This window comes from Alligator mississippiensis, chromosome 3 (assembly GCF_030867095.1).
Source record: "Alligator mississippiensis isolate rAllMis1 chromosome 3, rAllMis1, whole genome shotgun sequence".
Taxonomy (NCBI): Eukaryota; Metazoa; Chordata; order Crocodylia; family Alligatoridae; genus Alligator; species Alligator mississippiensis.
Genome location: NC_081826.1, coordinates 69,578,208 through 69,604,182, shown reverse-complemented (window position 1 = coordinate 69,604,182; position 25,975 = coordinate 69,578,208). Strand labels below are relative to the sequence as shown.

The window sequence follows — 25,975 nt, the reverse complement described above, 5'->3', positions numbered from 1 at the left end:
AATTCCTTCAGGTTGTGTTTTAGGCTGGATACAGAGCTTTTCTGCTGATTGATCCTCTCCTAAATATGAGCAGATATTTAGTGTTTACTTAAAATTCTTATTCTGTTAGATCTCTCAGTAGACTTCAAACTGGTTGAAGCCATTGATAGAGGCTATGTCAGACAATTATTTATCTGCCCCAAAACAATACAGTCTGCACAACTCCCCAGAGTTATGTTTGTATTTGCTGTCCTACGTGTAGGTGAGAATTTGAGAGGACAGCTGAGACCATTTGAGCTATGCCATTAATGTACAAATTTTCAATGCTCTCTTTATTTTAGAAGATCTAAATAATACAGACTTTCTTTTCCTCCCGCATCTGCTTAAGAGCTGGATAAGTTTATGTGATGTTGGTAGCCAGAGCACAGTCCTCCAGGATCCCAGGGTGCTTTGCTTCTGTTTCTTCCCCCCCTGAGAAATATTGTGGCTGCCCTATGTGTTGTTGCCAGTTTGTCTCTGGGCAGACTGAGGGAGCCTGCAGAGCATGCTGAGATGTGTGCACAGGATCCCCTTGGCTGCACAACCTCAGCACTATAAGCCCTCTGTTTTTCAGTGGCTCAGTACTTGAATGTCTGTCTGATCATGCAAACTCAGCCATTGACTGAACTACTCTGTAACTAAGCCTGCTGAATGAAGAAATTAACAGTGAAAAATAAAATGAGCTTAGTGTATTTCTTTTTGTAACCTTTATTCCTGCTATATAAGTATACCAGCTACAGGCCTGCTCATATTTTTTTTCAATCCTTGTATTAAGGAAGCCAAGAAACCCTAAATTCTCCTCCTAATCATCTGAAGAATTTAAAACCAACATGCACATATGATTCTTGCAGAATTTGAACATCATAAAGATTTTTCACTCATACTCCATTGTTCTGTTTCAACAGAATTAAGGATATTCGTGATTTTATTATCCAGTCTCGCCCTGAATTTACAACGGCTGACTTTGTTCTTGTCACTACATTTCCAAATAAAGAGCTAACAGATGAAAGTCTGACACTACAAGAAGCAGATATACTTAACACTGTGATTCTTCAACAACTAAAGTAATCCTGCAACTATCAAAAGAGCATTTTTGGGAATGCATAACATGCCATGGTTTCATACAAGGAAGTTTACAGCAAAAGAAAAAAGAAAGAGAACATATTAAGTCAACGTTTTCTTTCACTTGCACAGATCAGATGCGTTTTCATTGCTGTTCTGTCTTCCAGCTATAGTGTATCTAAATTTGATTTTAGAGTGATTTTTTTTTTCCCCAAAAAAATCTTATCAGAATTTTTACGATTTTAAAACTTGACTATCTTTGGTTGATATATTCAAAAATACGGCGAGAACTAATAAACTACTTGAGAAACACAGCTATCACTTTATTCTCAGATTTTTGTAGGGGAAAGCGCAATTTTTTTGAGGGGGGCAGTGTCTTTTTTCACACACTTAGTAAGACTTGCACTAAGGAAACATGTTATGCTGCATTGACAAACAGCCATTCAAGAACTTAACCAGTAGGTTGAGAGATGTTTACCTTCCTTACCGTATTGATTTTAAAATGTCTATTTGTAGGCTAAGAGATGTTTTGTGTCCTAATATGATTTTAAAATATTTTGTTTGTGGTGTTTCAGTGGTGTGGTATAATTAATTGCATAAAATATCCTAAAATGTATTTTCTGTATAATGTCTTTGCTGATGTGAATGAATTGGTAACACAAAATGCAAACCTCAGTTATTGCTGAATATATATGATATATTGTTTTAACTTATTCCAGTTGTACTTCTTGTGTTAAAAGGAGTTAACTATGGTTTATCACCTAAAAGCAGATGAAAAAGTAAAAAGAGAGATAGGAATGGTATAACTACTAGGTTCTAATTTTTCAAAAGAATTAGCCTTATGGTTACATTTAAACTTGGATATGCAAGTTAGCTCTGTACAGATGTATGTTTCTACATACAAAAGGTTAGATACGTACACACACGCTTATTTTTGTGTACAAACAAAAGGTTTGTTTATGCAATCACTTGTATGCAAACCCATAGATACGTAATTGCTCGTAGATTTCTGAACTGGACATCGGGTCATCTTCTTTGAAGTTTTAGCCAAAAAAGCATTATGGTTTTGTAATACTGCAATGGAGATTTAGCTGTTCAACTTTCGTTATTCTCACTGGAACCTGTAGAATTAAACCCTGTGTATTTGAAAATATATATTTTCATACAGCTCCATCCTGCACGTGGTATGCCAGTAAAAATACTTTTTTTTTCCCCTTTGGGAAGTAGACTACTGTGCTTTTATAGTATGCCGATTTAATATTTGTGGCTTTGTATCAAAAGGGAGGATCAAACTTAAGTGGGCTAGGGAGGTATCTCACATACCAGTATGTATGAAGTATTCTCATTCCTGAAAGCATCACAGTTTTTTTGCCATGCTTACTCTTGATCAGTATAATTCAATTAAAATTCTTACCTCAGAAAAGTTGACATTTTCAACTATACATAATATTCAAAATGCAGTCCTATTTGAGGTCAAATAGATGTTTTGTAAAATAAATATCTGCATGGTATAAATAATCATAATCCATCTTGTGTGTTAATAAAGAACATGTTTTAAGCTAAAAAGGTCACAGCCAGCTTTTTATTGTGACAAATCAATCATTGTGCATCCTGAGGGCCATACACTTGTAATCCAGGAGAAAATAATAATTAAAATGTGTAATTGATAAATACTAAAGCTTGGTATGTTCTCTCTCAAAACTAGAAGTGGCTTATACCAGCATTCTGGTATGGATCTGAACCAATCCAAAATTTGGGTATGTTTTGATTCAGGATTATCTTCAGGTTTATCCCTAATTTGTACAATATGCATTAAATATTTATTTAATTTAATATTAAACAAAGTTATTTTAAAAGGTTATTTTATTCAAAGAAAAATAACTATGCAATCATTATTTCTCTATTCCATGTATCCAGTGAACTTCTAATGTAAGTGTATTCTTCAGCAATTTGGGAAAAAGTCTTTGAGATTCAAGATTACTTTGCCAAGAACTAATAGTAAATATAACATGCATTTGTTCTGATTTAGTGGCATCTTTGGCTGTTTGGAGGTGGAAGACTTCTCATGTACTCTATAGGAGTTGTATGCCATACTGAAAACTATACCATTATTCTTCAAAATACATACCTTAAATGCCTACGTTTTCAAAAATGTCAATAGGCATATAATGGGACTAGTTATCTGTGGGTGAAAGTTTGAATTTGCTAGGATTTTCACCACTGGCTGCTCTAAACTAAGCACAGACACTTGAGGGCTGTAAGGATGAGAGCTTAGAGTTGGTCTGGATGAGGGGTGTGAGAACAAGAGTGGTTGTTCCGTGTGCTCCTGATCTGTTTTTGTCTGAAAAATGAGAGAGAACACAAGTTAGGTAATGTGAACAGTAGAATTTTGCCAATACAGGGTCAATGGGTTACAGAGTCGGCAGTACATGGAGTGAGGATCTACACAGATGTAACTACTTGAAAACAATAATGAGAATATTTAGGCTTGAAAAAGTAATGAGTGAAAAACTATGAAAGAAAGCCGGTGGACAATCTAGGGCTGAAGAAATAAAAATGAAGAGGTTAACAGCTAGGTCATTGTTTGCAGAATAAAGAATGATGCCTTACCAAATATCATTCATAGGTAAAAACCAACAGGGAAAAATAAAGGAAGACTCAAGGAAATCTGGAAAGGATCATCTGAAAGAAAAATAAAGGAATGTAAGTACAGCTAGAACTTCATCACGATGGCCACTGCTGACTGTTAGGCAGAGCTGTCTCTGTCTTACGTGGTTCTAGCATGAAAAGTAGTAACATAACATATTAGCACAAAACATTTTGTGAAATTTTATCGCCAGATTATTTTTTAGCAAACCTTAAAACTTTCTGGTGAGGTAGAACATTAAGTCAAATTTAAGGATCAAAATGCTAAGTGGTCTTGCTCTGTGACTGTGATTACCACTACAGTATCTTTTCATGTACCTAAAATAGACACCTTAAAAGATTCCAAGCTTCAGTTAAATTTTAACAAAACTCTCTTAAAAAACAATTATACTTGACTGTAGTCCTCTTCACTAAACAAGACACCTTTTTCCTTGACCAGGGACTGAAGATAGCAAAGATATTAGTGTACAACCTTCCATCTTCAGCTCCCTCTGTGCAAAAATGAAGTTTATTCCCTACCTATGGGGACTTTTTATTATCTTGTACCATCTATACTTTCCCCAGAGCCTGACGAAGGGACTTTGATCCCAAAAGCTTGTAGAAAAGGACGAATTTCTTGCGATTTCCCAGTTAATCTAATACAAGGTATCATTTTGGAATCAAGAGTCCTTGTTTTTTTATAAGAGTACTAATAATACTTTTAGCCACACCTTCAGTTTCAGAGCTGTGTTTGCAGGTAATTGAATGCCAGAGGGAAAAGATTAAAAAAAAGGGTGATCTAAATTTTAAAGCAAAAGAGGCCACTTAGGGATTATCTGCCTGGGTTGCTATTCCTGCTGAGTGATTAACTACTTATGTATTTTCTAGTTCCAGAATAAAACATGCTTGGTTTTGAATTCTGAATTAGATGAAGCTTAATCAAAAAAGAAACAGCTTTTCTGGAATAAGAACATAAGGAATCTACACTTAGGAATTCCCCTTTCAATGCACACCCTACTTTAAACCTAAATTAATTTATCTTTGGATGCTAAGTACATTTCACATAGAGCTGCTTCATAATAATTTCACTGTTGTAGGTTGACCTGATTATTGGGATATTTACTTTATGAATATATAGTATGAAATATTAGCATGTTTATTATATGTCTACATTGGATTAGTTAAGGGCTATCAAACACATCCTCGACCGTAGGCCAGATGTAGACACTGGGGCAGAAACTGTGGTGGGTCCATGTTTGGGCAGCAGCATAGGATGAGGGCCAGGGGGGTAGCACAAAGCCTGGCAGCGTTGCGGGGGGCGCATTCACGGAGCAGTATGAGTCTACATTCAGGCACTACTAGTTCAGGGACCTGCTGCTAGAGACCATATTACTCAGGGTCCAGGGACCCCAAATTCTGCAATAGGCTGTGCTCCCACCAGACTCCTGACAGGCCAGGTGGAATGGTTCTGTGGACACTCCTGGACTAGATCACAAGGGGAACAATGACAAGGGGAAACGAAATAAGCCACCAGCACCTGGTAAACACTTCATAGATTCATAGATGCTAGGGCCGGAAGGAACCTCAACAGATCATCAAGTCTGACCCCCTACCTAGGCAGGAAAGAGTGCTGGGGTCAGATGACCACAGCCAGATGCCTATCCAGCCTTCTCTTAAAGACCCCCAAGGTAGGGGAGAGCACCACCTCCCTTGGGAGCCCATTCCAAATTTTGGCCACCCTTACCGTGAAGAAGTTTTTCCTGGTATCTAGCCTAAATCTACTCTCTGTCAATTTGTGACCATTGTTCCTTGTTACCCCAAGAGGTGCTCTGGTGAACAGCGCAACTAGCTCAAGGTAGTTAAGAGGCAATACTAATAGACTGGAGCTATAAAGGTGCTGTTGTACCTAAGTTACAAAATGTATTCTCCAATGCAGGGCCAATGATACCAGAATAGCAAAAGGATTAAACCTGGATATGAAGGGATTCTTTCAAGGGCAGAGATAGTTATTGGAGAGTTGTTCAGATTGTCACTGGTACCTTCTAGAGTGCCTGAGGAAGTTAAGCTTGCCTATGATAGTATTAGAATATGGTAAGCCTAAAGGTAAGATGGATGCAAATCTGATGTGTTAAAAACTTGTTTTCTAAATGCTTTGTTCCTACTCTTGAAAGTTAACAAATCTTTGTCTAAACACCCTCTGATTGCTGTTTACCACTTGTCTCAGAGGCCTGGAATAAAACCATGGGTGCCAAAACAGTTGACTTGCTAGAAAACTATGGTCGCTCAATAAGCAATAGTTGGATTTGAGCTGAGTGGGCATGTCTACACGTGCATTTAGGTGCTCCTAAATTTAATGCACATTAGTTTAATTCACATTAAGGTGATTTGGCTTCTGTCTACACATGCATGTGTTAAAGTGCATTAATGCCATGTGCATGGGCTGGCATGGAACTAAAGTTAGTCCCAAGTCAGTCCATACGTAGCATTAATGTACCTCAAGACGTCTACATGTGCATTAATGCACTTTAGCTATTCCTGCCTAAATCTGATACCTGCAAAAGGGGACTTTTGTGGTTTGGGATAATTGAAGGCAACTGCTGGATCATCCGCATAAAAAATACATAGGCATATCCCAAGACACATTTTAAAGTGACCTCCAGTTTTGAACGTTTCACATGCTTCTGTCAAAATGAGCACATTCTGAAAAGCAAGTGTTAATTGTCACAATTGCAAGGCCAGCTGTACTTGTGACCCTTCCCTGGGGGTCTACACGCGTGCCCTTAATGCACCTTAAATTGGGCTAAAGTGCCTTAAATTGGCTTGTGTAGATGCACCAGTGTGTGACAACTGTGTGACTGCATCCCAAGAAAAAGCATATAAGATATAACACTTAAGGGGATGCTCTCAGACCAGGAAAGGGTCTGAAGTGCAGCTGGCCTTGCAGTTGTGACAATTAACACTTGCTTTTCAGAATTTGCTCATTTTGACAGAAGCATGTGAGACATTTAACACTGGAGGCCACTTTCAAATGTGTCTTGGGATATGTGTATGCATCTTTTATGCGGATGATCTTGCAGTTGCTCTCAGTTACTCAAAACCACAAATGTCTCCATACCCTGACTATATTAACTTGTAGTATATACACACACACACACACACAGGAAGAGACAAGTTGTGGACCAATGGTACAGAAGGGCTATATTAGAAAGAAACAGGAAACTGCAGCAGGCCCCTCGAAGGAATCATGCCACTACTTGTTTGCCCCTCTGGGCTAGCTTTAAGTACAGCCAATAATAGGGAGTGGAGCACAGAAAGGTGGACTTTCTGTGCTTCCATCTCAGTTGACTCATGTGAGTTGTGATAGGCTGCCAGGGTGGTCAGCCAATGGGGAAGTGTGGCCACAGGCCAAAATGCTCAAGAGACAGGGTGGACTGGTGGCAGGGTGAGAGCAAGGGAATACTTAATTTGGATTGTAAACAAGATTAGGGACAGATCTGAAGCTGGGTCTAAGTGGTAGTCCAGGTGTACTGTAATAGTGTTTCATAAGCCTTATCTACCTTTTCTTCTAAGACTTGTAACATCCTCTTAATGTACGTACTCATTATCCTTTTTAAGGTAATATATTTTACAAAAGAAATTACCGACAATTTGAGATTGGTTAATCCTCTTTACTAGTGCTTCATTTTTCATATCTTAAATATGGTTCTTAAATATCAGTGTCTGAAGAGATTTTAAATTCATTTTTGATGAAGGGGATGAATATTTGCATTTCTAATGTAGTACCTGTAGTAGGTTGTCCTGATATCTGACAAGTTCATTTGCAAGATTAATTCTTAAATGTATGGCTTGGGCTCATCTTTTGAGAACTATTGCAGCTCTTTTTTAAATATATTTGGGTATCAGAGGGTAGGAGGATGTAAAATATGTTTTTACCTTGTGGGCAATCTCTCCTCATTCACCTCATTTTTTAAAAGGTGGATCATTTTAATTAATAATTTCTGTTGATAGCCTGTCTTGGTTTGCAAGGAGAGAGAGAATGAATCCTTTCTGCAGAGAGAGTCTCTGAAGTTAAGCAAATGGCAAAGTAGAGATGCACCTTATAGCCTAATCAAAGATGCATAACCTTTCATCACCCCCAGCTCACTTCATTAGGAAGCTTATGCATCTGATTTAATTAGTCTATAAGGTGCATCTCAACCCTGCCTTATTCCTTTCTGAGCTCATATTACTGCTAGCTGCCTTCAATTTAATGACTGACAAGTCACCTGGTGTATGATCAAATATGTCTGGATTTAAAATGAGTTGCTGAAACCCAAAGAGTTTATGGGCTTTATCCAACTTCACTTTAGTGGAAGAGTTTCCAAGGTCTGACACAACACCCATGAGCTCAGTCTCAACTTTATCGAGCCTTAAGCTAAATATGAAGTATGTAGTTTCTAGCATCTCCCCATCTTACCTTGCTTGTTGCATAGAAACCAGACCCTCCACATGAACAAGAGAGAATCTTACCCAAAAGAAGCTATTCTGATTTATTTCATTGATTTATTTACCTGTTCAAAATATTTCTTTTAACTTAGAATCCTTCCTGCAAAACCTTTTTGAAAAGTCAGGATAGCAATAAGTCAATTATGTTAGCTATTTTCTGCTCCAGACTGTAAAGTGTTGGTGATCCACCCTGTTTCTGTTTATCTGACTGCTCGCTTAATTTACCCTTAGTTAATCCAATAAATCTGAACTTTGATTTCCAGTGTCATGTTAGCAGGGAAGAGTTTTGCTGATACAATACCTTTTTATATTTCTACAGACACTACTTTCAGAACTCAGTTTTGGGGGGGGTGAGAAAATTTCCACTTGTTTTTATATCTTCTCATAAGGCTATGTAGACCAAATTAAAAATGCATGTAGATGTAGAGTAAAATTAGGGCATGTATAATATGCATATTACAAGGAAAATTTAAGATTTTTTTAACGTAAAGGTAAGAATTTCAGACAGAAGTTTCAAATTATGTCTGTCAAAATTTCATCTCCATTGTGTTTGTTAGTGTAGGTAGACAAATATTTTCTCATGCAGAGTAGGACACACCTATCTTGCTGGAAGGGCACAACATGCATGCTATTTTCTGAAGCCTCAATCCTACAAACAGTTATGTCCATGCAAAACCTGCGAGTAATTACACTAATATAAACGGTGTCATTTACTTTTATACATGAATATCATTTTTTGCATCATGAATATTTTGAATATCAAAAAGTGACTTGAATTATAAGCTTTTGGGCCTGATTCATTTTGACTTGGAAGGTGCTCCCCTTCCTGTTTTTTATCCAATGAATATCTAATATAAAATACATAAAAAGTCTTGACAGCATGGACCAAAGCGCACCTGTTCTCGCTTTACAAGGAGCGCACTAACCACTCCAGACACAGGGCTTGTTCTTGCTTGTTCTCTTTCTGGTTCCATGACTCTTGCCCAAATAGGGTGTGTATAGATGACACGGGCATTGATGTAGAGTGCCTGAAAATTTTAACGTGGCTTTTTTTGTTGTGGTGCATTTTTGTTTGCACGACACGGCATTCATGTTTGCATAAACAGTGCTTTTGAGCGAGTTAAGCCTTGTTTGTCATTCCCCTCAGATTTCAGTAGGGGAAGTCAAATACCAATTTACCCCCATAATGTATTTCCTAATGTATTACAGCAGGAGGCATATGTAAGCCACCTGGACTCCCCAGTCCCTGCCCGCAGACTCTCACCTGGCAATTCTGACTTTCACTGGGAGTCTCCCCTGGGCATGGTCATGGTCACCCCAAAATCCTTGTCACTTGCACCCACCTATGCTCGGTCGGTCTGGTCACTCTCCATCTGTACACGATCCTAAAGATCCCATCCCAATCCCAAAGACAAGCTGCTTGAATCCTCCCCTCCTGTTCCTTTCCCTTCCCATCCCACCATGTTACAAATATATGTTTTTTCTTTCATTTACTATAGTTGCTATGATAACTGCTACGATATTACAAAATATTCAGGGTTTAGAGTAGAGGGTGGATGGGTGTTTGTTGCTGCCCTGTTGATTGGTGATTGCTGTCGTCGATGTTGGTGGTGGCAAGTTCTTTTGGGGGGGGGGGGGGGGGTTTCAACTATATTTCCCACCATTCCCAAGCTCATTGATCTTTGTACATTTTCTAATGGGGGCTTCCATTAGAACCCTCCCTTTCCCTGCCCATGTACACCATCAATCTGTTTGTGTAGTACCACATATGGCTTTTGGAGATGTGTTGTGAATTGTTTTATAAATGTTTTTGGAGTGTTTTTCAAAATGTGGGTTGCTGTTCAGCTTGTTCCCCCCCCCCCGCCTAGCCTGCCAAGAGCTATAGTTAACCTTCTCTACCACGTGGGGGGTGGGGTATTCAGATATGAGTAACAGTGCATAATGCCTCCCTCCCCCAAACCACTCACAGTCTGGAAGCAACAAACCCCTAGCCCAGTCCAGATTTCCTCCCCCTTCCCCTGACCATCCCCCACCCCCATCCACAACACCCCATGCCCCTGTAGACAGACACAGATTTAAAGTGTAAATGAATTTATTTTAACATAACCAAGAGAAAGAACGAAGCACTCATCGGTGTTGTTGTCAGTAATATATCCTGCCAGACAGTCATGCACAAGGGCCGCCCAACCAGCCTCTCCTTCAGGATATCTCCTCAGTCCCTCTGCTGCTGCTGCTGCCCGGACACATCTCTGTTGTCTGGCCACTGCCTATCTCACTTCTTCCCACAACTCCTTGAAAACCTGTCTGTGGTTCTGACAGATATTGTGTAGCATGCAGGCTGCCACTACAAAGGCCGTGATATTTTCTTGTTCCATCTCAAGTCGGCATGTAAGTGCCCTTCGTTGTCCTTTCAGTCGGCCAAACGCATGTACCACGGCCATCCTGCAACTGCTCAGACGATAGTTAAAAACCAGCTTCTGTGGGTCGGTGATGTTCCCTCCATAAAGCTTCATGAGCCAGGGCTTTAGGGGGTAGGCAGCATCCGCTAATAAAACCAGGGGTATGGCAACATTGCAGATCACTTGTCTCCACATGTGGTGCATAGTGTGCTTTCTCCATGAGATCAAGCAGAGGGGAGTTTCTGAACACGTGCGCATCATGCGTGCTGCCAGCCCACCAAGTATAAATATTGCAGGTCATAAATGGTCCACCAAGGCTTGCAGGATCATGGGGGCATATCCTTTCCTGTTCATGAAAGCCCTCCCTCTCCCCACAGGGCACAGCACTGGGATGTGAGTGCTGTCTAAAGTCCCCACATAGTTCAGGAACCCCTTCTCATTAGAGCCATCTATGACTTGCTGCAGATTCACCGGGCAGATCATTTTGTTTGCAGCGATCCCCTTAAGCAGCTGGAGTACTTTGCGAGTTGCCAGGCTGACTGTGCAGGCAGCACGCCAATGTAGCGGAGGCAGGATGGGCTGGCCAGTTTCATGATGGCCATGGCAACCCTCTTGTCTGGTGGGATGGCCTGACGCACGTCAGTGTCCTGCCTCATGATGTGAGGCCCCAGCATTGAGACGATATGATGGAACATCTCCCTTTTCGTTTGGAACATCTCCAGCCACTGCTGGTCGTTCCAAGTCGTCAGCATAATTTGCTCCCACCAGTCTAAGCTGCTCCCACAGGCCCATACCTCCTCAGGTTTCTCAACAGATCCCAGTCAAATTCCACTTCTTCACTTTTCTCTGTATATTCCAAGTCCTCTGGGTACCTGTATCTTCTTCTTATCATTAATGCTGTTAAACCAGGAACACAACATGCCAGTTAACACTGTAGCACAGTTCCTATCCTTCTCAAGCATTGCAGCAGTAATCCCCAGGTAAACAACATTTGCAGAAGCAGTACTGCCACTTCCTTCTCCTCCTCCTACACACCCATGTCCTCCTTATTCTCCATGTCAGAGGACTCTTCACTGCATTGTTCTCCATCGTGGTGTATTTCATCCTCATTCTTCATTTTGCCCCTCTCTGTCAGCAGCAGCTTTTCACCTGTCTGCACCAAGCGGGGGCAGGGACTGTAGGGTGTTGTGTGGTCTGGAGCTTGGTGTAGCTGCTTTTTCAACACTGCACCCTGGCACCCTGGGGCACTGGGGCTTTTGCACATCCTTTCATCCTGATCTTAGCTGCCACTGGTGTTCTGATGTAATCAAGCTTGCAAACAAAAGATGTTTTGCCTACTCCTCTCCTGGTAATGTAGGCTACTCAAAACTTTTGCCACTTTAGGGAAAACAGGCTGTGCTTCTGTAATAAAATTATTTTGTACGAGCAGGCAGGCAGGGATTGATTTTTGCAACATTCTGGGCCCTTGAGCAGCCATCCCAAAGTACAATGGCCTTATTTACCCCATCACCAGGTCTTTTTTGTTGTTAAACTGGGTGCTGACACTTAAGGTAATGACTTCACAATCCTTGGAATTTTCCCAGACCCTCATGCAAGCACAGCCTGAGTATAAAGGCGACCCTCTTTCCCCCCTCCAATTTTCCAGTCCCCTTTCATAAATAACTTGTGCTGTTGACCACGAACTGCGTCGCCATGTCTCAGAAAGCCAAGGCCAGCAGTATGGAACTAACGGCCCAGGAGGCTGATACCTCCAACACCCATGGACCCAGCTGGACTGGGGAAGAACTGGAGGACTTAATTGTTATTTGATCAGAGCAAAAGAGCATATAGACAGGCTGGAAAGTAAGAGGAATAAGCCTGTTTATGTCAAGATCACAAAAGGCATGCAGGCATGAGGGCACAATCGTGACTGGACCCAGGTCTGGTACAAGATCAAGTCCCTGAGATTAGCATTTTACAGAGCCAAAGATGTGAACTCTTGTTCTGGGGCAGGTCACACAATTGCCCCCTTCTATAACAAGCTGTCCATCATTCTTTCCAAGGATGCAGGTGACAACCCAGGTATGGTGACTTTCAGCACCGGGGCTGGGCAGGAGGAGGGGGAGGAGGTGGAAGTGTCAGCAGCCCCTCCTGAGGGTGAAACCATGAGCATGTCTCAGCTGTATGGAGACCACTCCCTGCTCCCTGATGAGTGGCAGGAAGAACCATCGGTCACCATACACTTAGTGCCACTTAGCCCCTCCGTTCCACAGACTAGCACAGATAATGAAGCTGAGGAGGTGAGGTGGAGGGTCAGGAAGAAACCCATGTGGCCAATACATCATCAACTGTTACCGAAAGCCAAGAACATGCTGGACCTGGTAAGTCTCTTGTAATGTGCTTCTTGCCACTGCCAGACAGCGCCTGGGTTCGTGCTGGTTGGGTTTGGGGGCCAGGGGGAGGGGGAGAAATTCATGCGTTGCTGCAGGGGGGTCGTCATGTTCTTCAGTGGTGGTGCGTGATGTGTTCGATAGCTCATAATGTAACAGATACCAAACTAATTATTTGCTTTAATTAATTTTTTGCAGCTAGCACAGGCAGCGGTAGCCATGGACCTGTTTCCGAAGGAGTACTTGTAAGTTTTAGGCAGTACGAGTGGTGTCCCACTGTTGCGTGGTCTATTTCTGTGCCTGTCGGCATTTTGTACACTGCATGGTGGGGGTGGGGGGTGTACTTTCCTCCTAGGTGATCAGTACCTAGGTGAGCATGCTCAGAAGCCCGCCCTGGGAGCTGTACAGCCCAAAGCAGAAGGACTGCCTGAACTTAGATATCCACTGAGTTCTGAGGAAGAGCAGGGCCAAACTGGGTCTATCTTTCAAATTTAGAAACTTAGGTGAAACTTAAGTCCTGTTTGGAGACCAAACTATATCAGGCCTTTTTGTGTGAAATCGTGTTTCTATATGTGCTTGTACAATTCTTAGCACTATGGTTCTCCAGTTCTGATTGGATTTTCTAGATGCTACTGAAATATTTTTAAGTATACTAATAATAATGCATAATACTACTACTAATAACAAACATATTAGTAATTGGCAAATGGATTATTTATTATTTATATTTATCACCTCTGGTTCTTTCTGGCCAAGAGGTTGTAATGTTCAAAGATCAGTGAAGTTGACATATTCATGTATATATCACACCTCATGTCACTTGTTAGTAAAGAAAATATGCAGAGAAAATATTTGCTTTGTTTGTGGGGGGGGGGGGGGTTCCCTTTTGCAGTGATAGTTTAGTTAAACCCATAAAAAATCAGAACATGCCAACCAGGCAAGGTCTGTTTGCCTTTGTTACCTGTATAGGCTTTATTGCTCAATCTACTGCGCAAGCAGAGATGACCTGGAGTTAGTGATTTCTACATGACCTTCCTTTAGTTGCCAAGACCAACTACAAACACCAGTTTCATTTTATGGCTTTTCTTAGAACTGTGGCATACAGAGGAGAGTTGTGAAAACTTCATCTGTTGCAAATTCAGATCATATAACAACCATCTTTTTACAAGTACAGTAATAGGCTTCTCATTAAATGTTGCTGCAAATAGAGGTCTCATTTTATTGTGGAAGTGGTGTAGTGTGCATTTTACTAATACGAATATCTATACTTGGGCAGTACTTAGAGATAATCTGTTGCATATAATAATGCCATAACATTCAATATTGAAGTGTGTATAACTGGGTATTTTATTTCTGCTTAAGGAATCGAACACTGTGCGGTGAAACTCCAAGCAGGCAAAATTTATCCAAAGTAGGCTTTTGTTTCTAAAATTTGTTTCTAAAAGTAGGAGCGGTTTGCAGAATTGGTTCAAGACAAGACAAGCTCTGGCCATTTTGGCTAACTATTGGCTTTAAGTTTTGGAGTTCATAAGTGTGAGTGTGGAATCTATAGATTCTATCAATAAAGATGACAAAAAGAGGCTTTGATAAACTGGAGACAACTAGACTGGTAAGCTGAGCAAGGCTGTGCTTGAGTTTAATAGATAAGTATTTGAAAAAAAGGCCTTAACATCATTAAAGGGTCATCTTGTTTTTACTAGCCCATTCCCTTGAGTATGGGAAGTTTGCCAGCTTCTAGGTTGTTAGGTAAATAGTAAAAGAAATGATTTTTGAAAGTCGGCTGGGGGGAGGAGGGCGGGACTTTCATCCTTCCTTATACCATGATTGACTATCATAGAGGCTTCATTTTGAGGCATTAATCATTATCTCCTTTATTTCAGGTATGTTTTTGTACCAAGTTTTCTTTGGGTAGCTTATATTCCTTTCCTTGTCAGTCCCTGCAGGATTGTGCTGCTGGGCCTGTTGGTTTGCTCACATACTCACAGAGCTTCTGTCTTTGTGCTGGTGCTAAAGAGATGCATGGAATTCAGTTATTTCATTACTGCTTCTTTTCTAGACATGTTAGTTCATTGCATTGTATAGGTACCCACAGAATTATTTAGAAACATCTAAATTCAAAGACTTGATCTTTATTTTGTTGCTACTGTTAGACTCCAGGCTTCACAGCATAGGGTTACTGAGAGTATGGCCATTGCAAAAAGTTTTCTCTTTGTTGCATTAAAGAGGGTTTTTCTTTTCAAATGCTGTTGACTTATGTCATAAGCTGCCATGAGGGCAATTCCACTTGCAATTTGTGTTTCAGATTTTGTAGTAACTAAAAATACCTGATTGAGTCTAGTTGCTCCCCTTCCATTGTAAGTTTCTTGTGGAGTATCCCTTTGGCATCACCATACTATTTCTACAATCATCTTCATTCTGTAAATAGCTGCATTACTGTCTAGTCTTATTGCAAGATCTGTTCATTCTTGTCCTGTTCTTCCTATCATGTTAGTATCATCTGCAAAGCAAGGTTACAGATCTTCCTACTCCCTTCACAGTTTTTGATGATGATCAAGGAGTGCTGAGTGACTTGGAGATATCCCTATCTTAGCCTGCTGCTGTCTGAATTTAGTGAGCCACCCGAATAAGCGTACCAGAATTGCATTGTTAAGGGGTGCATCTATGGTCCTTCCTTTTCTTTTGCTGGTGTTGTGCTGCTTCATCAAAGCCCTCAGTGCTTCTTGCCATACACAATCAAATGCTTTATTGAAGTGTATAGAGCTATTGTTCCTATTTGATGTTCTATGTATTTTTCACTCCATATTCACAGGTTGAAGGACTGTTCTGTTGTGCACTGTCTATTCCCGAAACCTACTTGTTCTTCTTCAGGTAGTGTTTTTTATTTGAGGCTTTAGACAGTTCAGGGTGCTGAGTAGTAATATCTTGCTAGTAATACTTTGGCAAAGATTTATTTTCTTGGGGATTGGAAGCATACTAGATCAGGGTTTGCCAACCTAAGGCCAAAGGGCCACCCCCATCCTATGGAGCCATTGGTTGTGGCCTGTAGAGCTGAGGAGGGAGCGGGCCATGTTTTGGTGGTGTGGGGCTTCATCCATGTCATGGCCAAGATGCATGGAGATTCACCTGTGCTGTGGCCAGGCCAGTGGAGAGATGTGGCAGCAAGGAGAAGGAGCAAAGGCAGCTGCAGCAGCTGGACCTTAATGCTGCCTTACAGTGGTCCTCAGCAGGGCCATTTTGGCCCACTTTTTGAAAGAGTTGCTGACCTCTGCACTAGATCATGTCCACAAGACTGGTCACCTCCCTGACTGCTAATCGTATGATGTATTTTATGAAGCATGATAATGACTGAAGTATTTACCATTAATTGTACTGTACAGATTAAACAGCCCAAGGAGGTATACTGATCTATCTTTGTGAAACCAACATTATGAGGTGGTTACTTTTGATTGTTTAAGTTACAGATGGGTGCTGCCTTTAAACCATGGCATGATTTCCTTTCTGTTCTATAACATGAAGATATTTTTATTGGTTGACTGTACCTCTTAGGGACCATGCTAGGGAGTGCTTCAGTGAAGTGTGGCAGGCCAATTCCACATACTAAATTCCACTGACTGCTGCTCCCGGGTGCAGTGGTTACACGTGTGTCCAGGACAGCAGCAATTTGGGCTGGGGTGGAGCAGCCCTAGGCTGGCAGGGGGGTTGGAGGGTCAGCCCCATGCTCCAGGTGACAGCATCTGGCAGCAGAGGGGCTGGTTGGGGTGCAAGGGTGCTAAAGTGCAGAGCCGTGAGGCTAGGCAGCCCCTACACTTTAGCACCCTCATGCCCCAGCCAGCCGCTGTCACTGTCTACATGTCTGCTTCAATGAAGTTACTTGCTCTGCCGTAGTACTGTCTCCAACAGTACTATCTTACAGTGGAGTTTAGTTTACTACACCCTAATACCAGTATACGTGTAGACAGTGATGCTTTACTGGTTTACTGAGGAGCTAATTAGTCTACTCCACAGTAAAGCGCACACGGCCGCATCCAGATGAGCATGGACATTTGGTTCCATGGGGACAAGTAGTGGTGGTGCACCTTGTGCCACTGCTACTTGTCCCTGGGGAATGCTCATACCCCATGCGCTTTTGCACATGGCAAGTTATCCTGTGTGGGGTAAGGGAAGCTGGGGCCAGCACTGGGCTCGCCCCAGCACTGTTACCTGGAGTCCTGGGATGCTCCTGGGGCTGCAGTGGCAGCAATTTTACCATGTGGAGCCTGGCCAAAAGCCAGAGCCAGGCCGTATGTGACACCTCAGATATGTTTATAGTGCCACATACTGCATGGCTGCACTCGTCTGGACACAGCTGGTGAGTTTAATTTTGAGAGACATTCATGTAGCTTTTCCTAAAGCTTTTGTAGTATCAAAGTAAACAAGAAGGATGCCACTGCTTCTGGGCTGTTCCAGACTTCTTCACAAAAGATTACCCTTCATGCTGCATCTTGCCGTTCTTCAATATTTGTTTTATTAGAACATAGATTACTGGAGTCATGAATATATGCACAAAAGTGTAATGTCAATGAACTAGAAATGCATTTTTTTGCATGCATTTTGATGATTCCAAATCTGCCTTCTAAAACAGTGTGTGCTTTTCTGTGGTTTAAAATGAATAAAATGTATAAATTCTGCGTATAGCTTTGAACTAAAGCTTCAAGATGGGATCTTTCTACTGAAACCAATAGAGAAACTCCCACTGGTTTCAACAGTACCTAAGTTAGGCCAATAGTGAACATTTTTTGGAAATTCCTACTTCAAAACATCATTGAAGTATTGACTTATGATGTCTAAAGAGAAACATGATGCAGAATCTACTGAAGTGCTTCAAATAAAGAACAAGGTTAAGAGAATGGTAACAAATGCATAGTTAAAACCTTAGATGAGAAACTGCCAAACGTAAAGTCACAAACAGAGCTGTAGACCATTTTTGTTTTGTTGGCATTTCTGAAAACTCTGGGGAAAACTGTGTAGACTTGATCCCAAACAAATATTTCCCCAAATTTCCAATAACTGAAAAGTTAAAATATTGCTTGCAGTTAAATGAAGTGCTGCATTTAATTAAAATGTATTAGAAGGGTGAAAATATAGGTAAGTGTCAAATGAAATATGATCTGGAATTGAAAACTTGAAAAGTTTAATTTTGAACATTTAATTCTCATTGTAAGTATAACTATATCAACTTGTGAAAGCATATTATAATATAAGTAATTCTGAAACCATCTCAGTGTACATTTTAAAGACATTTAATGCCTAATTTCCACCAATTCCAATAAGAGGTGGGCACGTAAATTGTTTTACAAAGATGAGCCTGCATGACTTCAGGGCCTATGTTTCATTGCCAGTCCTCAAAACTTAGTATCCTAACTATTTGTCATCTCTGAAAATAGGACTTAAGTAAAATTTTACCCATTTCCTTTAATTTCACATTACATATTATTCTGAAATAATTGTAGTATGCATATTTAGTCTTTGGCCATTTTAAGTACATATTATGTACGCACACGACATTCCTGTAAAATCTATGCTAAGATGAAGTTAAAATTAAAAGTATATGCCAGTAGTTTAAGTAAAATTAGTAAAATGATAGAGAGAACATTATTCTTTGCCCCAAAACAAACATTATATGCAAAGAAGGTCCAGAATTAGGGTTAAATGTGAAAGAAATGCAAACAAATTATAAAGCTGCACAGTTAAAGAGTCAGTCAACCTTAACTCTTCCCTGGAATATGCTACACAAGTGAAGACACATATTTAAGAGAGAATTTGTCTTTTAAAAAAAGTTTAATCTAGTTTAGGACCAAATGCACTAACATCCTTTAGCCATGACTGTCTGATTATTGCATATCTCCTTATTTAATTTATGATGGCCTGGAACATATTTGATGGTAACTAAATATTAATAAATAATAATTATCTGAAAAATATTACTGTTAACTACATGTTACTGTTTTACATGCTTGAAATATATTGTATTGGCAATTAGCCACTTGAAAGTTCAAGGATAATTGGGAATGTAGTTTGCAATATTGGTATTTAGAGATATCTGTAGTAGTAGACTTTAATAAATACTGTTCAAGGCTGAATGCTCAAGGCTGAATGCTCAAGGCTGAATTTTATCACCAAATAACTTTGATCCAGAGTGCCACATCCAAAGTGCTACCAATGTTTATAAAAGTCTGTACATTTGAACTCAGTCTGCTGTTTGATTACAGATGTAACTTACCTGGGGTTACTGGCTCTGTCTGTAATCAACTGTCATTTTCAGCCAATAGGTCTACTACTTTTCTTTTCTTCTTCTCCTCCATCTGCCTTGGTCACCCAATCCCATTTCATCTCCTGATTTTCCTTGTGTCCAATTTACTGTGCTATCTTAATCTTAACTTGTCTCTAGCAAAAGACAACAGTTATTCTCCCTTGTCTGTATGGCAGCCTTTCAAATATTTGAAACTACTAACGTTTACCCATTTAATCTCTTTTTCCCCAGGCTAAACATATATCTATTTCACTCAGTTCCTCTTCATAAAGTTTGCAAATCCACCCCCTTTATTATCTGTGTTGTTCACCTCTGGATCTTCTTCAGTTTCCCTACAGCCTTCTCAAAATGTGGTGCCAGAACTTGACAAAATATGTTAATACTATACTATCCTGTCCTGTATGCTGCCTATAATACTTCTGTTAATGCAACCCAAATTTGCATTTCCTTTACTTTGCAATAGCATCACATTGGTGATTCATGTTGAGCATATGATCCACCGTCATCTCCAGATCCTTCTCATCAGTGCTACTGATTAGCCAGTAATCCCCCATTCTGCATGCATGTATTCATGCATAGGTGTAACACTCTGCATATGTCTTGTTGAATGTCATTATTTTATTTATATCCCAAGTTTCTAATTTATCAAGTTCTTGATTTCTAATGATGGCCAGCAAAGTGTTTGCAAGCCTTCCCAGTTTTGTGTCATCTGCAAACTTAATCAAAAAGCTTTCTAACCCCTGCATTCAAATAATAAAGGCGGAGACCTCTTTTCATTCTGATATTGAGCCATTTTTAGTTACTCGTTGCTTGTAGTTATTCAAACAATTCTATGTAGCCACATCCCTCCAGTTTACTTAAGAGAATTTCATGTAGGATCATGTCAAAAGATGAAATTCTCCTAAGTAAAGAGTAACTAAAGCAAAGTAAGTCCAATGCATCCCCTCATCCTCCAAACTAATTTATATACCATCAAAGAAAGAATTGGAGCAAATGAAGCCAAATAAACTTTAACAAATCCATGTTGGCTGGTAGTATTCACTAGGCCTGTGCGAAGCAGCTAGTATTCACTTTGGATTTGGATTCGGCTGGTTCTGGGGACAGCAATTTGATTCGGTGATTTGAATCTCTGTCCCAAATCAATTCGGCCGAATCTGATTTGGAGATTCGGCCACTGCCAAGTTGGCCAAATCTCCAAATCAAACAGGCCCCATCCCCTGCCCACTCTCCCGGCCCCCCCATGGCTGCCCTTCCTGGCCCCAGCATCCCGGCTCTTTGAGAAAAAAAAAAAAGCCCTGCACTCACCAGCTGCTGCCAGGCAGAGTGGCGATCCTTGCTGCACCCCACTGCCCCGCGTTGCATGGGGGGGCTCTGCCATGAGCCCCCAGAGGCCCTGGCAGCCACTGCAACAATTGATGAGTGTGGGGCTTTTTTTTTTTTTTAAAGAGCCAGGACACCGGGACTGGGCAGGGCTGGGAGAGTGGGCAGGGGATGGGGGCTCGTGGCAGAGTCCCCCATGCAGCGCAGGGCAGTGGGGGGAAGAGGGGATTGCCCCCCTACCTGGAAGCAGCCAGTAAGAGAGGGGATTTTTTTTGGTTGTTTTAAGAGCCAGGACGCTGGGGCCAGGCAGGGCAACCATTGGTGGGGCTGGGGGAGAAGGCAGGGGATGAGGCCTGATGGGGGTCCCCCCATGGTCCCTTCCCCTCACTTCCAGCCCCTCTCCCCACCCCCTACTTACTGACACGGAGTTCGGGTCCAGCTTCCTGCAGCAGTGAGTGGGGACTGCCCGAATCTCCGAAGTTCTCCAAAGCTCTCCAAATCTTTTCCAAATCTATTTGGAGAGCTTTGAATCAATTCAGACCTTTTTATTGGTCTCCTAATTTGATTTGGGTTCAGAGACTTGGCCGCTGAATCAGGCCGAATCTCCTCCAAGCTGAATCAGCACCCAAAGCTTCGTACAGCCCTAATATTCACCATTTTCTCCTCCAGATATTTAAAATTTGACTTTTTTTTTTTTTAATTTACTTTAGTAACCTTTAAGGTATACAGGATGAAGTGACTAGACTATAATTCTCTTGGGTCCTCCTTTTTCTACTTTTTAAAGGTGGGGGCCATGTTAGTCCTTCTGTCCTCTTGGACCTCATCTGTGATCCTTAATTTGTGAATATCATTGCCAATGGCTCTCTATTTCTTCAGCTCCTTCCTTTAGCACTCTGGGACGAAATTCATCAGCTCCTTGCTGGTGTTTTTTTTTTCCTTTTCACCTCTACAGCTCTTTCACTTCTTTGTTTAAATTAACTATATTAGTTGTATGGTCACAGTACTGCCACTTGGAGTTCTGTGCCACTCTGGAAAGGCACCTCCTGTCCACCTGGCAGCAGCAAGGGGCACAGCTCCACGCCACCACCCCCACTGCTGCCAGGCGGGTAGGGGATGCTTCACCAGGGTGGCACGGGGTTCACAGTGGCAAGGAGCTTCCCCACCTGGCCCTGCTCTGCCCTGATGCACTGTGTCCCACCTGCTGGGCTGCAGAGGCTATGTGGGGGAGAGCAGCACGGCAGGGAGCCTGAGCCTGCAGCAGGCAGCCCACCCCTGCGCCTGACCCTTAAACAAATCCAGGAGGTGTGTCCCCTCCATCCAAGAGTGTGCACAGTGGTGAGGAGTCAGCCACCCCCCAGCCCCTGACAAGCCACCTGCGGCTCCATCCTGCTCCCTGCCCGGGCCCTGTGACTGCACATTCTGGCCCCAGGCTCCCAGCCCCACACACCACCCCAGCCAGGCAGCAGCTCCAGCCCCAGCCCTGCTCAACTCCCTCCCTCCCTCACTATGGTGGCCTCAATTCCCCACCCCACCAGACTTATCTTGAGAGAGTTGCTCTCCAGGATGCCTGGAGGCCATGTCCATGTGTGAGCGAGCACATGCTCATGGCCCCCCCTACCTGATGCCCTCTTCCCACTCTCCCCAGTCCCTTGCAGGCTGGAACTCTGCCAGTCTGGAGACAGCTCTTTGCAAAAATGGAAAATCCATGTGTTTCTCCGTTAAAATAAGAAAGCTGTGTTTTTCTCAGTTAAAAGGAAAAATCCACGTTTTTTTTCCATGGGAAATGGAAAACCTGGATCCCTGGTAATCCTTGAGCAACTCTGCTGTCTTTGCATCTTCCATTTATAGCTCCCCCTCTCCATTAATCAGTGGACAAAGTTTTCCTGGCCTTTTTTTTCTGCCTGATATTTGCAGAACCATGTCTTGCATGTCCCTGCTCACTTATATCTTATTTTTCACCTTTGCTTCCCTGATTTTTGTCTTTGCATGATCTTTCTATTCCTTTATATTGTTCTTGAGCAACCTGCCCTTCCTTTGCCTTTCCTCTATAATCTTATTAAACACATGGCTTATAAGTAGTGTCTGGAGTTCTTCCTCCATTTCTATTTTACAACCTCATCAATTCCAACATATGCCCCTTGAAAGCTGGGCTTGTGCCTCTTGGAAGCTGAAGTTAGGCCCTATGGTAATATGAATAACACCAAATCAATGAAAGCAAATAAAATGCTCTCAAGGGAAAGAATGAAGAACAAATCTGAGTAAAGACTAGGAACATGTCCACACTGCCTCTATGCCATGCCTTAGCATAGGACTCAGCAACATTTTAGAATGAGGGGGCTGCTGCTTCCACAGAGCTTAGCTCCAAGTGTGGGCTACTTCAAGGTAGCCTGCACTACTGCAGGCATCATCACCACTCCCCTCTGCAATGCCATTGCCTCTATTTCTTCCTGCTGCCAAAGACCCCAGGTTCTGCAGGCTAGATAAAATGGCTCCATGGGCCATATCTGGCCTGCAGGCTGTAGGTTGCCAGCCCCTGCCCTAGCATACACTGTGAATCATGACCAGGCCATTCTATCTCACTGCACATGTCAAATCTGGGAAATGAAGAGAAACAGCTGCCTTAGAGGGATCCTGAGTGTGTGCCAATAAACATACCCAAAATAAACAGCCTAAAAATGAGGGAGGGTGTAAGCTCTGGGTCAGTCCAAGGTGGCTGTCTTGCCTTATGTCCAGGATTTGGCAAGAGCAGAGCAGGAGCAGTGGGAGGTGCTTCATTGCAGTGCTTGTGGGGGCAGCATAGGGATTAAGAAGGTATGGGAATATGTCCTAAAATACAATTAATCCCAATAGGAAAAGCCACTGTGAGAAAGATGATGATTCTCCTGGTATCGTAGCTGCATGAAATCCATGCTTAGTGTCAGACCACAACTATTGAATATTGGCATCGCCACACTAAAGTACAGTAAAAGCTCTGTTATCCAGCATCCCCTGGGAATGGGGGATGCCGGATAACAAAATATGCCAGTTAATTGAGCGGCCCCAGCTGCCGCTTCTCCCACTGTGTCTGGGGCGTCCCTCCGCCCCTCCTGAGACATCACTGCCCCTCCCGTGGGCCCCATGGGACAGGAAGGTGGGCCCCGCACAGCCCCATACAGCCTGTTATGCCCCTGGGCCATGGGGGCTTGGCAGCGCAGGCTGCTTTGCTCCGGGCCGTGGGGGCTCGGAGAAAATGGAAGTGCCACGGTGGGCACTTCTGGTTTCACTTTTCCTTACAAGCCAGAATGCCAGCTAACAGAGCATGCTGGCTTGTAAGGTGCCAGTTACCAGAGAGTTTACTGTAATTAGAATGAATATAATTTATTATATCTGAGCTGCCCCTTATATGGTACACATACCCTTTGTTGTTTCAATAAATACCCAGACTTATCCTCCCTTTACCATGTCAGGAAAAGTAATGTATTGATAGTTTATAGACCTGGAAGAAAGTCTTCTAACTCTGGAGTTTTAGTTTTAAAACAGGATTAATTCATAACCAACTTGCTATCTACTTGTGTTACAAGAATGCTCACTATCCATATATAATAGAGGTAAATAGCTAATAGAAAATGTGCCAGAGATGGTACTCATGAATATATAGCATTGTTGGTGGGGATTATAGAATCCATACAATTTGCTGTTGCTGCATACTATAAACGGTTTCCTTTGTACAGATCTTTCTTTAAATGAGCGCTTAAAAGATTTTTCCCCACTAACATTTCCTAAAGTGCACCAAATCACAGAGCTGGGATTTTTTTCCCCAAAGCCAGACATGTTACACATTGCAGCACTGCCTTTACAGAGAAATACCTTCTGATTGACTGTTCTTGCCCAAGAAGTAGGGAGTGGGAAGGTAGCCAGTCAAAATTGTTTAAGGTAATAGGCAGTTGCTTCTAGGAAGCCAACACTGTTCTCATGGGAAAAGCTAAGGGAGGTGGGAGCAGAAATACTCCTGCAGCTCTGCAAGACTTTATGCCCTACTTCTTGCTAATGGGATGGATTTCCTAGGCTGGAAATGGGGAGAGCATTTCTCCCCCAGGCTTGGGATGTGAAATGAAGAACAAGAGGGATAGAGGTGAGGATGAGGGTCAGCATTAATAAGGGCCATGGGAGGTAGAAATGATAGCAGTCTGGAGAAGAAAGGGGCAGAAGTAGAAGAGACAAAGGGTCTGGGTAGGGAGGACAGATTGAGAGCTGAGGGAAGTATAAAATGCTAGACAAGATTATGGGAATGTGGGGATCACTTTAATGACTGTTAATTTCAAAGCAGTCATGTGGGAGAAAGGTGTAATTGAAGATGCTATGTAAACTGAAAAATAATTTCTCTCTATTTTCCAACTCTTGGTTCCCATGTACTATGCTCCTGCATTCTACACAATCAACTGTACAGAACACGAGACAGGAAGAAACAAGAGATGACAAGCTGAGGGAATAATCTACCTTTAGGCCATGGAGGAGCTATGGGAGAGTGCCCACAGTGCAGCCAGCATAAGAAAACCACAAGGATTCTAAGGAACTGGTCCTAGTTGCATCCTATTAAGTACTTTAGGCAGCCTGTCACTCTATGGGGCCTAACCTAAGCCTCCAGAACCTAAAGGGCAATCAGTCAGTTCCTGCAGAAGTTCCTAGTGCACTGTAAGTTTAGTACCTCTGAAAATGAGTCCATGTACTCAAAGTACTCAAGTTTTGAAGTTATTCAAATTGGTTAATCCTGAATTATCCTCAAGTGGAAGATGTAACTAAGAACTAAAAGTCTTCTCACTACAAGTTTCTGAGCTATCTACTCTTCTGTTCTGCTATTACACAAAATGCCACCAAATTAATTGTGTGCCTCCCCTCATTATGGAGCATTCAGAAATATAATCAATAGATACTGCTGCAGAATCTTTCTCCATGCTGCAATTCATTTAAAACAGGGGTGTCCAACCTTTTTTGAATGTGGGGCCAGATCATGAACTTGGGGTGCCGGCAAGCTATATTCAAACACCCTCTGTCCTAGGCCAGAGAGACCCTGCCTGTGTAGCCCTACTGCACCTGCCTGTTACTGCAAGGCTCATGGTAGCTGCTGGTGGGCAGGGGCAAGAGGGACCCATTCTGCATCCAGCCAGCTACTGACCCAGAGACTGAAGGGGAGAAATAGCTCCACATCCCCACCCCCCAAGCAGTGCAGCCCCACAATCCGCTGCAAAGTGACCGCTGCACCACAGCCCCTCACCTGTCCGCCCACATGGCCCCACATACCATGGTGTCCGGCTGCCCACGCATGCAGCCACAGTGACCTCAGTGCTGCAAGCCCAGAGCACAGGGTCCGGCAGACACCGGCTCCCGCTGCCTCGCCCCGCAGAGGTCACGCCAGGACCCCACCTGCCGAG

General features: G+C 42.3%; 1 protein-coding gene and 1 long non-coding RNA gene across 2 annotated transcripts in view; one reads left to right on the top strand and one right to left on the bottom strand.

Moving 5' to 3' along the window:
* Positions 1–2,758, top strand: part of UBXN2B (UBX domain protein 2B) — a 28,469-nt gene extending 25,711 nt beyond the window's left edge. The window contains exon 9 of the mRNA XM_006269538.4: positions 924–2,758. Coding sequence (XP_006269600.1) covers positions 924–1,086 — 163 coding nt within the window. The 3' untranslated portion in view covers positions 1,087–2,758. The remainder of the gene's footprint in view (positions 1–923) is intronic.
* LOC132249313 (uncharacterized) lies at positions 2,633–25,975 on the bottom strand. The gene is made up of 3 exons (XR_009460724.1): positions 25,845–25,975; positions 3,691–3,762; positions 2,633–3,421 (listed from the first exon to the last, which is right to left on the bottom strand). It is a non-coding gene; the product is annotated as an uncharacterized LOC132249313 (long non-coding RNA).